We start from the raw sequence: 20,245 nt of genomic DNA on the forward strand, positions 1-20,245 counted from the left end.
GTGTAAGTCATTATAATCTGTAATTATGTCTCCACTGGATGCAACAAATGCCTCGTTTATAATGGGTTTTAAAGCAGCACTATGTAACTTTTTCGGTGTTAAAAATGTGCAAAATGTATATAATGAGCGAGTACATCAAGAAATTCATTTTCCAAAACGCGTTTTTGTCTTATTCCGAATCACTATGGTACACTTATAATAAGTGCTTATATTCGGACTATTGTAGCCGTCTAATTATCGTTATTGATAAAATCCCAGAAAATATCGAGATATTATTTTTTGTCAATATCGCACACCCCTAGGCTATAGTACAGTAAGGTGATAGTGTGTGTCTTCTACCTGTGCTAAAAATTTGAAAATTGTAATACTGGTTAATTTGAGACGTATTGAATTACTAATGAAAATGGTTTTAACAAGTTTTTTGGGTACACAGTCATGAGCCTTATGACTTTAGGACTTAATGCTCCGTGTGTGTGTGTTTGTGTGTGTTTGTTTGTTCACTGCTCACTGCTGTGTGTGCACACTTGGATGGGATAAATGCAGAGAACAAATTCCGAATATGGGACACCATACTTGGCCACACGTCACTTTCACTTTCACTTAATACATGTTAAACGTCAATTTACTTTACATTAAAATAGCATTACCTTTTGTATGCTTTCCAACAATTTAATTACAAAGTGCATGTTGTTCATTAGTGTTATTTGGTACTTGCAATTTAATTTCACTGTGACATGGAATGCATGCAATAATATGCAATATTATTTTCTTAATGCATGTTTGTGGTGTTATTGTTAATGACCCAGTGTGTGTTATTTCAAAGAATTCTATTTTCCATTTGCATTTGACTGTTATAAATGTGACTAAATTAACAACCTAAATCAGCTTTGATCGATTGATTTATTTCGAATTCTTAGATTTCCACACCTGTGTGCAAGAATGAAAACAGAGTGTTATGAAGGAGAGAAGTAAAGACTGTCACACCTGTTCTCTGACCTTGTTCTTAATATAATGATGAAACTGAGGTCTAGTTTTATGTGGTATGCTCTTAATATAAGTGTATGCTCACTTTCTTCCTTCACATTCAGCCTACTTGCTCATTTCTTCATGTTCAAGACTTTTCAATATTGAGGAAATAAAATAATTATACAAATTATGCATGACACCTTGCAAAATTCTAATATATAAATTTGAAACTGTTCCTTAATTAATTAATTGTTCCTTGTTGAAAAATCTAATATTTTTTTGTAAACCACTGATACTCTGTATCTAGTGAGCAACAAACCCAATTTTCCGATGTATTTTTATGTTCATTAAAGATTCATATCATTAGCTTAGCAACACGCTAACAGCAAACCAGTGTTATTTCGATATTATTTACTATTATCGTATATATTATTATTTTGAATGTATTGAAATTTTGTTTTTTTTGTTTTTTTTTTTTTCAGTGTTCATTTTAATTTTGGTTTAAGTATTAGTCTATTAAAATCAGTTTACCATCAAGTCTCCTGTGCAGAGTGCTATTTGTTTTCCGCCTGAGCTGCTAAAATGGTTAAATGTCCTAATATAAACCACTAGACATTTCCTGCCCTGAGAATGTATTAAACTCATAGGATGATGCCTGGTATTTCCTTTAGCCACCTGTTTTTTTTTTCGTCAGCAAGCAGTCTTTATGGTGACATTTACAGAATGTCTTTTTCAGACTGTAAACAAAAAAGAAATTGGATGTTGCCTTTTGCAGTTACAGATGAGTTCAGCTTCTTAATCTGACCTGAAGTCACTATTAATAGTTTTTTTTTTGTTGTTGTTAGATTTTTATGAAGGTCAAGTTGCTTATGATGGCTAATGTTTTTTTTTCTTTTCGGTGTTGTTGTTTTTTTTTAGAGAAGTTAGTTACAGTATGTTTGCAAAGATTCTTAATATCCGAACCATATACAACTCTATCTTTTTAAATATCCCTGTCTGTTTCTTCTAGAACATGTTGGCAGAGAAGGTGGAGCAAATGATGGAGTGGAGTTCCCGTCGTTCTGTGATCCGTATGAACGGCGATAAGTTCCGGAGGTTCGTCAAGGCTCCACCCCGGAACTATTCTGTCATTGTGATGTTCACCGCACTACAACCCCAGAGACAATGTTCCGTCTGCAGGTGAGACACGCACATTCATCTTTTAGTGTCTGTCCACAGGTATACAGTAATGCTGTATTTTCTGAAGTAAAACGATAATACTTGGCGTAAACACAGTCCTAGATAAAGATTTGATCTGCCCCAGAGCACCACCAGAAAACCTTCTACATCTGTCTATTCCCAAGCAGCCCCCACCCCAGGCATCATTCCCATCCATTTATCCCACGACAGCTACTTAGCCTCCATCCACTCACCTCACATCCATCTCTCCCCTCATTATCCTTCAATCGTCGGGTAAAACGACTCCGTGCTCATACAGTCATGTTCCTCAGCTGAATATTAAGCCTCAGAGAGTGAACCACTCCCACTAGTCCTATTCAGAATTCTCAGACATCATCTACCAGCTTCATTGAATAAAGATAACGGAGTGGAACAGTCAAGTGTGCTACCAAAATAGAGGAAGTTAATTTAAAGCAGATCGACCTTTAAACGCCCAGTCACCCTATTGCGACAACGTGACCCCTAATGCTTATTTAATTATCTGCTGTCTACTCAAATCGCATGTTTATGTATATTCTCATTTTTTCCTCCTTATTTGCTCTCCATATCTGTCCCTGTCTTTCTCACACCCAATTATTGTTTTCTTTCTCCCTATACATTATTTTGTTCTTAATACTGTAGGTATGGATGACAATGGTTGACTATTTGACTAGAAGTTGACTAGTCTATCTATATTTTTAGCTGTTCGATATTTGTATGGTAAAACCCTCTCTGAAAAGTTGTCTCTTTAAATTTATTCCCACTATAGCATTGTCACTACAGCTATACTGATTTTTTTCCCACCACAGGATAAGCAATAAAATATGTAACTGCTGCTTTTTATCTCACATTTCTGACTTCTGATTTTTTCATTTGCTAGTTAACATCTCTCAATCTCTCAATTCGTTTTTTTTCTTCGTCTCGGATTTGCTGGTTTATATCTTACAATTGAGAAAAGTTGTAACCTTCTTTTTTTTCTGTGGTGGAAACAATCTTCCATAAAAGTCTTAGTTAAATTATCTTTAAACTTGAAAAAAAAAAAGATAAATTCTACACTCTACTCAAACTTGCATTATTGCATTTTATTACCAACGTTTCGGTCAATCGACCTTCTTCAGCCTGAGGAATTGCCAATAAAATGTTGTCATGATGCAAGCTTTGTTTATATTGGACTTATCCAATGCACCTATGAATGATTCAGGTCTGCGAGGCTGTATATTTTCTACATTTTCTTCTTTTAAAAATGCATTACTGTGTATTGGACTTCCTAAAATCATTCAGCCTCACTGAATCACTGCTTACATGTTGTCCAAGGGTCCTTAAAAGTTCAAATGTCATAAATTCACTTTTCAGAATTGAAAGCTGTAAAAAGTCTTTAAATATCTTAAATAACATGGGGGAAAAAGTCTTAAATGTAATTTTGGGATGACAGGAAATGTTGCAATTAAAGGATTAGTTCACTTATAGAATAAAAATGTCCTGATAATTTACTCAACCTCATTTCATCCAAGATGTTTAAGTCTTTCTTTCTTCAGTCGCAAAGAAATTAAGGGTTTTGAGGAAAACATTCCAGGATTTTTCTCCATATAATGGACTGGTGGCCAAAGGGCTGAAGGTCCAAATTGCACAAGATCCCAGCTGAGGAATAAGAGTCTTATCTAGCGAAATGATCAGTCATTTTCTTCAAAAAATAAAAAATTATGGCCACCATTGAAGACCATTATATGGAGAAAAATCCCGGAATGTTTTCCTCAAAAACCTTTATTTCTTTGCGACTGAAGACAGAAAGACATGAACATCTTGGATGACATGGGGTGAGTAAATTATCAGGACATTTTTATTTTGGAAGTGAACTAATCCTTTAAGGAAGCTGACATAAGGGGGCTTTGGGGTAAAGATGCAGCGCAGCATGTAAATGTTTTTTGTTTAATATCAGGCATTTCGTAATGTTCATTTTAATAAATCGTTCCAAATACCGAGTCAGTGCTGTGCATTTCCCCAAAGGTGTCCATGAAATGCCATTTTACCATAGTCCTGAAGGACTTTTGACTGCGGTAACATCTCACTGACAGATCAGTTAACATAAGCTTTGCCTTGTTTTTTGGAAATGGACACTCAGCATAACATAAAACATTAATGTGTATAATCATGCATTTTTAAACTTGTTTTTACCACATTCTGAGTGCCCTGCTTTATTAATGTTCATGGGCACATTTAGTTTGATGCATTTAACAGGACTTTAAACCGGATGCTTTCAATCTGTAAATGCATTGTAAATGCTTGGCACTATTTGGATGAACTTTGTTTTCTGAACAATGTTTGGATTACAATTATGAACATTTCATGAACTGATCCAGAGGGGATTGGGATCCCTGTAGTTTTTACTAAGATGTGAGTGTCGGTCATCTGGATCTGGCCTTTACAGAAGGTGGTGAACTGGAGGTGCGTTATGCAACCCATAGAAATAAGACTGTTTTGTCTGCGTGAGTATATGGGGGAAAATATGAGCTCTTTGAAGTGATGTGAGTGCTTTTGAACCAACATCATCAATGTTTAAATTTCATTTGTTTGTTTATTTATCGATGGTGGACATCACAGTGACGTTTTGCGGGAACTGGCAGGTGGACATCTTTGTTGCGTCTGCGGAAGGACGGATACCTAATTAACAGCGTTGTCTCTTTCTTTTGTCCCTCTTGTTTTTTTTTATGCTGTCAACCCAGTGTGGAATAAACAGCAATCACTGTAATAACTAACAGTGAGATGACACTCCTGTAATGAAGTTCTTCTTGTCGGATTATTTTTGTTTGCTAGCTTTCTTTTAATGAGTAAACTGTATTTCTGTTTCTGAAAATGTCTTTCTCTCACAGGCAAGCTAATGAGGAATATCAGGTGCTGGCTAACTCCTGGCGATACTCTTCGGCCTTCTCTAACAAACTGTTCTTCACGGTGGTGGATTATGATGAGGGGGCTGACGTCTTTCAACAGGTAAACATTCAGCTCCTCTGTGTTTATCTTTGATTCGCATGAATATGTCTGGTCTGTCTAGCGATTTGCTTGATGCAGAGGGCCCTGCAGAGAGAGAACCTTGAAATATCAGAGAGTTTTATGGTTGTGATTTTCAGGCTTATCTTTGATTCCTTAAAAGTGCTAAAATGTGTTAAATTCTCTTTTTGAAAAACCTTGTCATAAATCCAAGTGATTTTCTATGCTATTTAGGCATTTTATTTTATATATTTTTTCGGATATTGAATTTTTTAGTGTATGTATGTGTATATAGTGTTGTTTATTAATATTCTTGATATATTGTTATGTGCAATTACTGCATATTTTAATAACTTAAAACTTTTTCTCACAATTAGTGGAAAACTTGTCTTGACTATTGTTAGTATATTCCACTGTTGCTTAAACATTTTCTAATTTATTTTGGTCCAAATTATGGTTCTTCTAAGATTTTTATTGAAATAAAATGAATATAAAATAAAAACAATAACTATTATATATACATGTAATCATGTATAACATATTTCATCAACTAGAAATTGTTCTTCACGACTGTAAAAAGTCATGGAATCAAAAGGTGAAAACGTGTTGGGACCTTGATAACGGTAATTAAGAATAACCATACAAAATAAGTGTATCATTTAAATAAAATCAAGCCATTCTCAGAAAAGACAATTGTTTCCTGACCACATTTACTCTTTGTTCCATTATTTTGGCTATACACAGATCTGATCTTCCACACGCATGCTCAAATGGTCTCAACTTCTAATTTGTCAGAGCCTGACAACTTCAGGAATTACATTTTAAAAATCAGCAAGAAAAATCAAATGGAAAATAGCTCCCCGTCTATTTTCGATATAATGAAATGTCACACTTCTCAGAAGCAAATTATAGAGAAGAAAATCTTTACGACTGAACATGCACATTAATTTAAAGCACACTGATACATAGCTATTCTACTGCAATTTGCACACTAAAGAGTAATGAAAGAAGCTTTATCATGAACGTACGTGTCCTTGTGTCTATAGATGCCTTCAGAGCCGTATCTGGGGTAAAAGTCATCAGTTAGATTAGCACTACTGACATTGATTGCTTTAGTTTCCTCAATGCATTCTCTTTCATTGGGGTTCATCAAAAACCTCATGCATTCAAGTAAAACAAATTGCTACAGCTCATAAAGACATCAAGCCCTCAGGGAAAGTCTAGTGGACAAGATTCAAATGAGCTTTCTGATTTCTCAGTTTGAAACTTAGATTACATTAGACTTAATTTAGTATAATAATGAATCTAGGATTTGTATCCACATTACAAATTTGTATCCTTTGGGGGTTACCATTACCAGATCAGACACCTCTCAGCCCTAGTGTAATGATGAGGTTTTTGCATTTATAAAAGTGATTGAACATAGTAGTAGTTCAACATTGTTGGTGTAACAATAAGTGGCTGTAGATAAATGCATTAACTATATAGTAGTACACTAGTTTAGTGGAGTTGTGGGGCGGGGAATGTATTTTCCATGCGTTTTTCTTCTCTAGTCACATTTGATCTTGCGAGTCTCCGTGAGATCTCGTGTCACTGTGAAATCGTTCCTACAATCAACAAGTGTGTGGTCTCGTCGTGGTCTGGTCGAATCATCTAGTGTGCACGTTCAGAGGATTATAAGGCTAAAAATCAGTTGAAACTGTCTTCATGTCTGTGATCTCCCATGGTTAAGATTTGAAAATCATCCAGTGTGTTCCATTCAGTTCCCTTCATATGCATATATACTTCCACAACTATGTAAACAAGCATATGCATAATTTATTTTGCTTCATGCATACAAAAACTACAAAACTAAACTATGAGTTGCAAATTTGTGTAGTGAAATGCTTGATGCTCTTGGCTGATAATCAAACATAGAGGAAAATCATTTTGGCAGTTTAAAATCTTTTTTTTAATTTTTATTAAAATAATGTAAGCTTCATTATGTAACTGGAATATGTGACATATTTTAATATTTTAAATGTAATATCATTTATTATTCAGCCTTGGAGGGTAATGTCATATCGTTTTACCCTTGTTTGTTGTGAGGACCAAAATAATTTGCTTTGCTAATATCTAGCGTGCTACAGCCTAAACATCCTGGAAAACTCGAATGGCTTCTCTTCACCCGCATCGAACCCATTTCTTGGAGGACATGCGGGTTAATGTTGATTTGATGTGTTTTCATCCGGAGTATGGGGACAGCAGTATTAGTCAGTCCATTAGTATGCTAATAAACAGATGTGTGTTAGAGGTGCTGGTTAATAACTTTCCCCAGTGTTTTTAGAGATGATTTCATCACCAGTGATTACATGATTGCTCCCCGTGTTTGAAATTATATGCAATTACTTGAATATCACTTAGCTAGATTTCTTCTCTTGTGTTCTTTAAAGGATAGGATCACCCTAATGTGTAAAAAAAAAAAAAATCATGTAATTTTGACCCCATATTTTTTCTTTTTTCATATACGTATATATGTATGTATATATTTGTGTGTATGTATATGTATATGTTGGACACCTTTTAGGTATTGTTTTTAGATGGCCACACAAGACAAGGTAATCATGGATCACGTTTATAATATATTTATGCCTGTTTGTTTGTTTTTTGTTTTGTTTTTTTCTTTTTGGAGCTTGGAAGTATACATTGCCATCCTCACGTTTATGTAATAGCCCAACATTTTAGTTTTTCACAGAAGAAAGAAAATACAGGATTGGAACTGCACTCTCAGAAAAAAAGGTACAAAGCTGTCACTGGGGTGGTACCCTAAGCTACAAAAGGTACAAAGTTACAAAGCTAAAAGGTACAAAGTTGTACCTTATTTAAGCCTAAATGGCATATTAGTACCTTAAAATTACATAGTACCCTTTGTGCCTTTTTTCTGAGAGTTTAATTTTGTATATTCAAACCTTTCAATATTTCACTCCATATGTGTTGTTATTTTTAGGTTGTGTCAAGTTAAAACAGTTATTTACAGTAAAGCAAAGTGTCAAAAAAACAAAATGCATCTAAAATGTCTCAAAAAATAGTTGCACTCAGTCCACCTGCTTTTGGAAGAAAGAACACATCCTGGATGAGTGCCCTGTAATCAGTCCCACCAGACTTTTTCGTGATTGTTTTGCAGTGAAACCCCAATAATCATGATCCACTTTCACTAACACTAATTACCTAAGTACGAGTACAATTATTTACCTGTAAATATTTTTGTACATAATTAGTGAAATTGTGATCCTGGTCCACACGCACAAGGATGCGCAAATGAAATTCACTGCAATACAGCGGCAGGACGGTTGATCACGTATTGATTCATTTGTTTGGTCTCTAAATTATGGATTTTTTATTTGCTGATATATCTTTAGCTCTTCTCAGGTTAATGGATTTTGCTGAAAAATTGCGGAAATAGAACAAAATTGCAAACTGGCACAATTAATGCGGAGCTTGCTTGAGTTTGCGTTCAATTCTGCAGTCACAGAATTGCGAAATCCTTGCGGAGGGTACTTGGTAATCCTTTCCAGAGTGACCATCGCATAAATATTATTGATGCAAATTTCTAATGCTTTGGACTGCAAGGTATCATCAAAAAGGACGCTCTAACCGATCACAAAATTGAAGATGTGAGGTGCTTTTTTTGTGATCAGTGATTGCTGTCACTTCAGAGTATTCAAGTATTTGTGCACATCCCTAGTTGGAACAGCATGAGGTCAAACAAATGACAATTTCAACTGTCTGCTTTTAACTCTATCGTTTTATTATTTCTTCCTTTTGTTCTCTCTCTGTCTCTTTCTCTGGCCCCTCAGACATTCATTCTTGTGGTGGGTAATTTACCTCCCTCTGGAGGCTCTTCAATTGCTCCTGTCTCCTTATTAAAAGAAATCTCTGTAATACACATCACACTGTTCCTGCTGCTTTATTGATTTATTAGCAGATATTAATGTTTTTGTGCTCTTGTTTCTCTTCTATTCATCATTCTCTTCCCCTCGTATGCTTTCTGCTTATTTTCTTTCTCATATGTTCTGCCTTTCCTTCCTCTTCTCCAGCTGAACATGAACTCTGCACCCACCTTCATGCATTTCCCGGCCAAAGGGAAGCCGAAGAGAGCAGACACCTTTGACCTGCAGCGGATTGGCTTTGCCTCTGAGCAACTGGCCAAGTGGATCGCAGACCGTACTGATGTGCAGGTAGTTCTGTTGAAGTTATGCAACACTATATATCGCAGCACTACTGTTCAAAAGTTTGGGGTCAGTACGTTTTTATACTTTCATTCAGCAGAGACACATTCAGTTGTTCAAACGTGACAGTAAATGCATTTATAATGTTGCAAATTTCTATTTTGAATAAATGTTGAACTTTCTTTTCATCAAAGAACCCTGGAAAAAAGGTATCATGATTTCCACAGAGATATTAAGCAGCACAACAGTTTTCAACATCTGATAAAATAAGAAATGTTTCTTGTGCACCAAATCAGCATATCAGCATATTTATAAAAATTGTATTAAACGAAACAATCTTTTACCCCAAAAATATCACCGCATACAACAATATCACAAGCATAGTTAAATATAAGTATGTAGTAAAAGTATATATAATTATAAATAAAGTATATATAGCTTTATTTTTTTTAGTTATTCATTTTATGTTTTCATTTTAAATATATGAATATATTTATTTTAATAAAATAGAAAAGGTATTTTAAATTGTAATATTATCCAAAATATTTTGGATCAAATATAAATGTAGCCTATGTGAGCATAAGAGACTTCTTTCAAGAATGTAAAAAAAAAAAAAAAGAGAAGTTAACGTTAGTTAACTACTTTAGTTAACATGAACTAAGAATAAACAATACTTCTACAGCATTTATTAATCTTAGTTCAGGTTAATTTCAGCATTTACTAATGCATTATTAAAATCAAAATCTGTGCTTGTTAACATTAGTTAATGCACTGTGAATTAACATGAGCTAACAATGAACGACTGTATTTTCATTAACTAACATTAGAAACAAAGATTAATAAATACTGTAATAAATGTATTGTTCATTGTTTGTTCATGTTAGTTAACACGCTAACTAACATTAATGGAACCTTATTGTAAAGTGTTACCAAAAAAAGTTTCCATTACATTTTTTAAATATGTACAAATAATTTCATGCATTTCATATCATTCTTGGTGCATTTTAGTTTTTAGCAAATAAAAGTGTAACTACATACTGTAATATACATGACAGCATTTTGAAATGTAAAAGCACTGCTGTTGAAAGTAGGGTGCTCTGCTTTACAGACACATTTATTTGTGATCTGTCTCAAACACATTTATTTTAGCTTTTATAATTGTATCTTTCGCCTGATGCCTGAAAAGCTATTTCATGAAAATGATTTATTTTATTTATTTTACTGCTTAGTAAACGTTTGAAAAGCAGCTTTTTAGGAGCAACATAGCACGAAATTAATCGCAGTACACTTTTTGACATTCATCTTGAAAATGCAACCTCTTTATTACCTCTCAAGACATTGAAGAAATATTTTGATGAAGCTGTTAGCGTAGTTGATGCCAAAATGCCAATAAGCTTGAAAGTATAATTATGTGTCTGACGTCCCTCAAGACATTTTAACAGATTTGTATGTGGTTTGAGGACAAATATAAACACTGAATTAATTTTAAAAAAAATGATTTTTTCTTCTGTGCTTTCAACTATTACAGTATCGGCTTTTGTAATACTTTCTTTGTTTTGTTTGTCTGAAACTTCTGCCAGCTTGCTTGGTAAATCAAGTTATATGTCAGTGTATTTCTTTATAAAAAAAAAATCAGTGAGGAAAAGTGCAAAGTGAGGGTTTCACGAACTGAGCGGAGCTTTTTATGCAAAAGCAGACCAAGATATGGGGTCTCCAGGAAATGGAGACAGATAACATCTGATTTCCCCATCATGTTAACATAGATTTTCCCTCCAGAGAAGCTCTCATTGAAAAATATCACCTGCACCTTAATGCGTTTACAGACGACTGCCTTGGAGCACTGGCACTAATTCAGCTGCCTTATTAAGACTTCAGTTTCAGCTTTAATACTTTTGAATAAGTCACTTAAGGTATATATCACCTTTAGGGAAGGGCTGAGTTATGTCAAAGTCGATAAAAGCAATTTTTTTAAGGCAGATTTTCCTCCAATGGAGCACTCTGATTAAGAAGCACTGTGTAGATTACAGAAAAGGTCATATGTCAGTAACGCTCTTTCCTCCATGTAGTTGGACTCTTTATCTTTGATTAATCTCCAATTCACATTTCTGTAGAGGCACGGAAACCCTCTGCTTTGTGAACATTGTTCTTGTATCCTGGCTAAAGGAAAAACCGGAGCTTTTTTAGTATGACATGGATGCCTTATTCCTCTGAATTCATTTTAAAAAGTAGGAAAAAGTAGAGTGAATGCAAGTATAATGAATGCATCCAAATTTATTATCTAAATGTATTTTATTTTATTTTATTTTTTTGTAATTACCATAACATTACCCAAATTAGCTATTAGTCTTTGTTGGCCAGTCCGTGCACATTGGAGCATTGCTCGTTCACCCCCTGCAGTAGACAGAATTATAGATGAAGTCGGCCATTTTTATCCTAGATTAATCTGATCTGATTTGGAGGCAGCAGCAGAGGCTGTAGTACACGTTTTGAAGGGAAACATTAAGGCCTTGAACGACAGGCACTAAACGTGTTTACAACCCTCTGGGTCTCGCATCACCCCACTCATGAATAGAGAATCCTGGGCGTCCAATGCGTCTTAGACTTATTAGCCCTCTGGGTCTACTTTTGGCCTAAGGCGAAGAAAAGAGTGTAAAAGGGAAGGGAGGGACCATCAACCTTTGCTGGAATGAATGCATTCAGTAGACAATGGCACTGTCTGAAACCTAAGGCAATTGCCTCACTGCCCAGACAGTCAGTGACTTAACCTGCAGTGGTTTTGAGTGAAGTTTCCTCCTCTGGAGAGGATTAATTGAAAGTAAGATATTCAGACCATAACATATAATAATAATAATAATAATTTGTTATATTTATATAGCGCTTTTCTGGGTACTCAAAGCGCTTTACATGAAAGGGGGTGAATCTCCTCAACCACCACCAGTGTGCAGCTGTCACGTTGCACACACACGAGGGACGAGGAGACGCTGGAGAATACGTTACCAAGACTTTATTTACAGGAACCAAGGGAGACGAACTCAGGAAGACGTTTACACGAAGACGTTCACAGCGGACAGAGAACTAGGGACTGGGAACACTTTAAATACACACAGGAGGAGGGGATGACGAGACACGCCTGGGAGCAATGAAATATCAAGGGAAACACCTGGGACAAATGAACTAAACTAATCAGGACAGGAACAGGAAACTAACCAAATCAGGGCATGGGAAGGCACATGGGGAGCAGGACACACACAAAACATGGAACAGAGTCTGACAGCAGCATCCACCTGGATGATGCGACGGCAGCCATATTGCGCCAGCCATATTGCACCAGACGGCAGCCATAACGCCCACCACACACCAGTTTATTGGTGGAGAGGAGACAGAATGATGAAGCCAATCAGTATATCTTTCAATCTAGGACAAATTCAAGTGGTTGAAAGCAATTAAAAAATTGACATTTTGGCATAATTTTCCATGTTTTGGACACAGCCAGTGACTGTTTTCGACTGAAGCTGTTGTATGATGGTGAAGGTTAGCCTTGTGATTGCATCGTTTTAACAAATGAATGTTTACTACTACATTTTGAGAGTGGAGTGAGGATGGGTATGTCTTCATTATTTTTCTTGTTGGTCTTGATGATACTTAACTGGTTGCAGTTGTCAGAATACTGTCATCTTCCTTTTTCACAGTCACCTATTTTTGCAAACGTGCATGTACCAGTTTCTGAGAAATTATGTATTTATTTGTCTCTAAATTTATTTTTACAGACATGCATTTACCAGTACCTGAGAAATCCATTCATTCATTCATTCATTCATTCATTCACTTCTGTTTGATAATTAATTATTTGTTTATGTATTACTTATTTATGGTTGTAGGCTATCTATCTTTGTGTTGTTAATAATAATAATAATAATGTTTTTACCATACTCTGTCAAGTGTCAGTTTTACTTTTGTTGTTGACAATTTGAATTACATATCCAAAATTCAGTGATAATTTATTTTTTTCATTTAACCATTTCAAACAATATTAGAATTTCAGAAATTATAATGTAATTACGTAATGAATAACAAATATTTCAGTTTATTTTGAGGTCAATTATCAAACTTAAGCGGCTGTAATCTGTGACACTGACATGACTTCAACTTTTTTTTTTTGTACAAAAATATCAGATTTTGTTGCTTTGAACCGAGCCCGAGTGCGATTATCACCCCTCCCCCGCTGGCCTGCACTCACACTTGCACTAAACATTCCGGGCCAGAGCACGCTTACGTCATGTACGAGATAACAGTGAGAAAACCACTTTCGCTAATAGACTGCCTAATAAATTTATCATTTATGCCGTGCAGCGATTTTCACTTGCATGTATCAGAGGATTATTATGGAGGCAGCTGATTTTAATGAAAGAACTTGCAGCTTTACTCGCAAACTACAATTCCTGTTCATCAATAAGGTGAGAACCAGACCCGTTATAAACCTAAATATACTAGATTTAATTAAATTAATAGAAAGTGTACTGTAGTAGTAGTAATAAAAGATGGTTGCGGTCATAATGATGACAGTAGAGCACACAAAATACTAGCTGTTCTGTGCTCCGGCGCGGTTAGCGATCACACTACATGCGTACTGTGCCCGAGCCCAACTGAACCGTGCTCTGGTTCAACTCTTCCAAGCGAGCCAGGGATGGCTAAACGAACAGTGCCCGGGCACGGTATGGAGTGATCACACTAGTCAAACAAAACGGGCTTTGGGGGTCAAACGCACTCGGGCATGGTTCAGATCGCCTTGTGCGAGTACACCCTCAAATGTAAAGTGTCTGTCAAAAGTTAAAAACTTTTTCATTTTTTCCGCCTTTGTCCAGATTCGGGTGTTCCGGCCACCCAACTACTCTGGTACAATCGCTCTGGCTCTGCTGGTGTCTCTGGTCGGTGGGCTCCTCTATCTGCGCAGAAACAACTTGGAGTTCATCTACAACAAGACTGGCTGGGCCATGGCTGCACTGGTGCCTAATGTTCATTATTTAGCCCTAATTCAAATTAAAGTGCTGGAGCCATGCTTTGAGTTGAAAAAATAGCCAGATCAAACAACAATGCATATCTTGGCAGCGGTACAGTGGTCAGCTCTCTCTGACCCTAGAACCGTTCAACTAATTCAACAACTTCAACACTTTTGCTATTGCTTTATAAGGTCCTTTAGTAAAATAAAACCAGCTGACCGTGGAGTAAACCTAGATAAAAATTATTTATAGAGTTTTAAGCCATAAAATAGGCCAATTTAATTAATCTAAACCCAAGTTGATGCAATGAAAACAGAAGAAAACAGCTCAAGGGGACAAAACAAGCTAAAGGCATAGAGTCAGTGTGCTTCTTACCACCTGAGGCCAAAATTATGTGCTGTGTCTTGCATAAAAGTTTGATTTAAAGTGTTGTGTTGTCTGTAAATTGTAGAACCTGGGCTTTCAATATTTATTCCCCAAAGTCTGAAGGTGGCTGACCTTTACTGCTCTGATGGATAAAGTTTGTTATCCACCATATTGATTATAAGGGCAGTTTGAGGAAAGTTTTTTTGCAGGCTATAAGAATGTAATCAATCTTTATTGTTCACTCTGTCTGTTTGTCATTCTCATCATATCACCAAATCACTCAGCTAATGTACTCACTATCTCTTTCTCTTTTTCTTTTGCACAGTGTGTTGTGTTTGCCATGACCTCAGGTCAGATGTGGAATCATATTCGTGGTCCTCCATATGCCCACAAGAACCCTCAAAACGGTCAGGTGGTAAGTGCTGCACATCTTCATCGTCTCAGAGCTCTGTATGTGCCGCACCACTCATCTAAACCTTTCCTGACTTGGTTGACTTTCTTTGTGTCTGTTTATTAAATGGCTATCCATCATATGAAGTTTTGTTAACTGAAAAACAAACTTCTACATGGTGTATGACCTATCCAGTCAATTATTGGGCAGTGAATCTTGTGGAATATTAATTCCTACATAGGGTATAGTATACATTCATAAATAACAAATATTGCACTTGGTGTAAATAGAACTGGCACCCAAACAGTGGGATGGAGCCAGACAGAACTATGAAATAATGTGAGTTGCATGTCAGAGAAGTGACCTGGAGGGTAGAGCACATGCATTGGTATTTCTTTGCAGACGACCCAAATTTGAATCCGGCTTGTGACATTTTCCGATCTAACCATCCTTTCCTTCAGTCTATCCCCATCCCTTCATGGCTCAACTCTCACTCTTTCTAGGAATAAAAGGCAAAAAAGAAAAAAAAAATCTATGAAATGGGACATTTTTTTTATTTATGCAACAGTTCTTTCTGGTACTTGAATCTGAATGGCTGAGAGGTCTCTCCAGCCAGGAGATATTCACCCAGTATCGCCACGGGAACCGTTCCACTATGTGTATCACTCCGCTTGCAGCATTTCTCACAGTGAGTGTCATGGCGGTTGACCAAATCCACTAATTTTACAAACACATACTGTTGTTGTGTCTCGCAATGTAGTTTTAAGGGTTTTTTAGGCTAGAATGTACTTGTTTAGACTTCAAATATGTGGTTTGTTAATAAAGATAACGTCTATTTGAAAATTTGCTGTGACGTTTTCGGAGACTTCAGCTTCAGGGCATCGGCGGCTGTTCATGAACCCGCCGAGATCTTCCAGAATTTGACGCTGGCTCTGATGTCTCTATGGTGGTTAAACCTGAGATATAATTTGTTTTGGGTAAATCTGATGGGCAGTCTTTGGTCTCATTAATCTATTATTTGTTCCAGAGAAAGCAGTTTTGGCTTAGGGCAAAGTCTCATAACTTTATATTTTATTTAACTTTAATGCTGTAGATCAGAGCGCTGGCTTTGTTCTTCATCATGGGAAGTCCCTTAACAGTTGCAAGATACTATGACAAAGATATTATGTTCCTCAGCGGCAGGGGCGCCTTAAGATAACCAGAGGCCCCTGGGCTACAGTGTTACAGTAGCCCCCCCCCCGCCTTTCCCTAGATAACTTTTTTTTAAGCTTCCTGACAATTATTTGTCAAATTTCTAATTTTTTTTCCTTGTTGATATGGCAGTTAACGTTCACAACACTGTTCTGCGTAAAATGTGAATATAATTGAATATGCAAATTCATTCATTGCCAGAAGGTGGCACTTGTGGAACAGTTACATAAAGTAAACATTATGTTATTACAGGCATTATATGGAGGTAATATGAAAAGCAAATGCCATCAAAACTTTCCTGGCTGAAATGTGAGTTTACAGGTATGATTTAAACACTATAAATAAACCAAATATTCATTATTCATCATCAGTAGATCGAAACAACACTTGGCAAGTTGGCATAAATGTGAGCTGTTTGGTGATTGCTAACTGCGTTTTTATTTTGAAACGTGCCGTGCTCGCGCTTAATTAATTCAATCATAGGCGTTCAAAGTTTAATGTTCACATTTAAAGGATTAGTTCACTTCTGAATTAAAATGTAACCATAATTTACTCACCCCCATGTCATCCAAGATGTTCATGTCTTTCTTCAGTCAAAAAGAAATTAAGGTTTTTGAGGAAAACATTCCAGGGTTTTTCTCTATATAGTGGACTTCAGTGGGGTTCACTGGGTGGAGGGTCCAAATTGCAGCTTCAGTGCAGCTTCAAAGCATTCTACACGATCCCAGATGAGGAATAAGGGTCTTATCTAGCGAAACGATCAGTCATTTTCTAAAAAATAATAAAAATTATATATACTTTTTAACCTCAAACGCTTGTCTTGTGTAGCTCTGCAATGCGCACGTGTACTCTGTGCAGTCCCATTCGAAACAGTTAGGGTAGGTCAAAAAACTCCCATCTCATTTTCTCCTCCAACTTCAAAATCGTCCTACATCGCTGCAGAAGTACCGACCCAGTGTTTACAAAGTGAACGTGCAAAGACGGTCAACGCCCTTTACAAAAAACGGTAAAATAGCGATGTAGGACGATTTAGAACGATTTTGAAGTTGGAGGAGAAAATGAGATGGGAGTTTTTCGACATACCCTAACTGTTTCGAATGGGACTGCACAGAGTACACGTGCGCATTGCAGAGCTACACAAGACAAGCGTTTGAGGTTAAAAAGGAAAGACATGAACATCTTGGATGACATGGGGGTGAGAAAAATATAAGGACATTTTAATTCAGAAGTGAACTAATCCTTTAAACAATAGGATGATTCCTATTCTTCCATCCCCAGATTTGAGATTGAGACTCTGAAGCAGCATGTTGGAACACAGTGACTGAATCTAAAACCTTCAGCTGACACACAGATTCTTTCACACAGCAGTGTTGTGTTTATTGTTGATCCGCACGTTAACATAAAGACACTCTCATGCTGGGCTTTACTAGCGCATGCATTGTGTATTCCACTAGTATATCGGTGGAATACATGGAACATACCAACTATACAAACTGTGTGGGGGAAACTTAAACTGATCCATTGACTATAAACTACAACCAGGGCATTGCTGAAAATGAGTGTGTGAGTTTGTTTCCAAAATGCTGTTGTCACTGCTGCAAATTCCCATATATTCAAATAATTATTCGAAAAAATATATAATTTCCTTGCAGCCAGTGGGCCCCCTTCCCAGTGTAGGCCCCTGGGCTTCAGCCCGTTAAAGCCCGTGCATTAATGTGCCCCTGGGGGAGACTGTTCATTTAACTGTTAATGAGGTAGATTGCCTGGGGGGGAGAAACCTTTCTTGTGCCTGGTTGTCCTGGTGTTCGGTGCTCTGTAGCACCGGCCAGACGTTAAGAGTTCAAAAAGTAGATGGCTTGGATGTGAGGGATACAGAGTCATTTTCTGAGCCCTTTTCACCCCTGCTCAGCGGACATTCAAACTAATGTTTTATTGTGAATATGAGATTGAGCTGAATAATTAATGCTGTGTCAGATGCAGGTAATCACACTCGCTCAGTCCATCTCTCTCTCATAACGCTCTCCTCTACATAATACAGTGAGCTTTTAATACAGTAATACAATAAGCTTTTAATGAAGCAACTCAGTGTTCCTTCGTTACTAGTTCTAAAGTGACGTTTTCGAATTAGTAATGGAGGCTTGGGCTCAGCTGTTAAACTGTCAAACTGAGATTTGAATCTGTGGGGGAAGAAACTAGTTCTACATACAAAATGTTGTTTTTTTAGACACTCAGTCGTATTTAAATCCTTGGCTGAAGGAAGTAGTTCTGCATACAAAAAGTTTTTTATTTTTTTATTTATTAATTTTTTCTCGGTGGTTGTTTCTTATTTACACACTTGTGCCGTCAAACTGTTGTATAGACCCAATATCACACTCGTAGTTGTGTGATATCGCTCTATATCACCATGTCTGTGATTACCTACGGTCTATGGGTAATTATTATATTATATTATATTATATTATATTATATTATATTATATTATATTATATTATATTATATTATATTATACTAATAGAGTAAAGATAATGCACTCATAGCAAAAGTTATCAGAATTTGTTAACAATGCCAAGGCTTGTTGTTAATATGTGCAATCCTGCAATATATTTACACAACAATCTGCAGCAGCTGCACTCACCTGCTGTTCTGCATCCCCCTCTTATTGTCTTCTAAGTGATCCCTCCAGTTAATAACACAATAAATCTGAAATGATTAAGGCCTTTTAATTACTAAAACATAAATAAGAAGATCAGCTTCTTTCAGTGCATAATCCTTCCCAGTACTGCTTCATCACCGTCCTTCATTATGCTTCACACAGGAAGTTGAAGCTGCGTTTCTTGCTCTAATAGCCCTCTGAGGCAGAGGTGAAATAAAAATGCTGATGGCATGGGGAAATTAAAGTCAGTGAAGTAGGGTTGTAACATCTAACCTGTACTATACAAAAGAAACCATTAGTGCTATTGTAAAATTATACTCTCACTGACTCGAGACCTTCACTCACATTTCCATCCAAAGCCTAGTCTTAATCGACAATTCAAACATTTCTACTTGCAAATAGAGCAAAAATATGTAGGAATTCCAGAGTAATGCCATATTAGGTAGTGTTACAGTTATTAAAGTTATTTAAGCAGTTTTTTTTCCAAGTTGTACTTTTTTTGTAAAAATTGTCCCTGAAATTTAGTTAATATTTCATCTTGTCATAGTCATTAATTTTAGTATTTACTCAGACTCAAATGACATTAACTGGACTGTAAGTAAGGGTCATTTTTTTTATTATTATTTTTTTTTTAAAGAAATTAATTTTATTTAACAAGGATGTATTGCAGAGTTCCTCAAATCCGGTCCTGGAGAGACTGATGAAACTCACTTACGTGTAATTTTCTGGGGATCCTGAAGACCTTGATGAGCTTGCTTAGGTGTGTTTGATTAAGGTTGGATCTACACTCTGCAGGGCATTGGCCCTCCAAGGCAAGATTTGAGGAACCCTGATGTATTGAAATGATCAAAAGGGACAGTAAATACTTTTACATTGTTTCATTACGTTTCCATTTCAAATAAATGCTGTTCTCTTAAACCATTCATTAAATAATTCTAAAATATAATATATATGAATATATATCATGGTTTCAAAAATATTAAGCAGCATAACTGTTTTCAACTTTGATAATAATAAGAAATGTTTCTTGAGCAGCAAATCATCATATTAGAATGATTTCTGAAGGATCATGTGACACTGAAGACTGGAGTAATGATGCTGAAAATTTTGCTTTACAATCACAGGAGTAAATTAAAATTGTTAATATTTTAAAATAATAATATATTATTTTAAATTGTAATAATATGTCACACTATTACAGTTTTTGCTTATTTTTAATTAAATAAGTGCAGCCTTGGTGAACATAAGAGACTTTCAAAAACAAAAAATCTTACCAATGTCTGTATATATATAT

At 36.1% G+C, this 20,245-nt stretch overlaps 1 protein-coding gene across 1 annotated transcript in view; it reads left to right on the forward strand.

The window, feature by feature from the left end:
* LOC107702329 (tumor suppressor candidate 3-like) overlaps window positions 1-20,245 on the forward strand; it is a 90,392-nt gene that overhangs the window by 33,953 nt on the left and 36,194 nt on the right. Inside the window, exons 2-6 of the mRNA XM_016504609.1 lie at window positions 1,976-2,145; window positions 5,031-5,148; window positions 9,222-9,362; window positions 14,216-14,356; window positions 15,042-15,131. Of these exons, the coding sequence (XP_016360095.1) occupies window positions 1,976-2,145; window positions 5,031-5,148; window positions 9,222-9,362; window positions 14,216-14,356; window positions 15,042-15,131 (660 nt within the window). The remainder of the gene's footprint in view (window positions 1-1,975; window positions 2,146-5,030; window positions 5,149-9,221; window positions 9,363-14,215; window positions 14,357-15,041; window positions 15,132-20,245) is intronic.

The sequence above is a fragment of the Sinocyclocheilus anshuiensis genome, unplaced genomic scaffold, assembly GCF_001515605.1.
Source record: "Sinocyclocheilus anshuiensis isolate Anshui unplaced genomic scaffold, SAMN03320099.WGS_v1.1 scaffold86, whole genome shotgun sequence".
Taxonomy (NCBI): Eukaryota; Metazoa; Chordata; class Actinopteri; order Cypriniformes; family Cyprinidae; genus Sinocyclocheilus; species Sinocyclocheilus anshuiensis.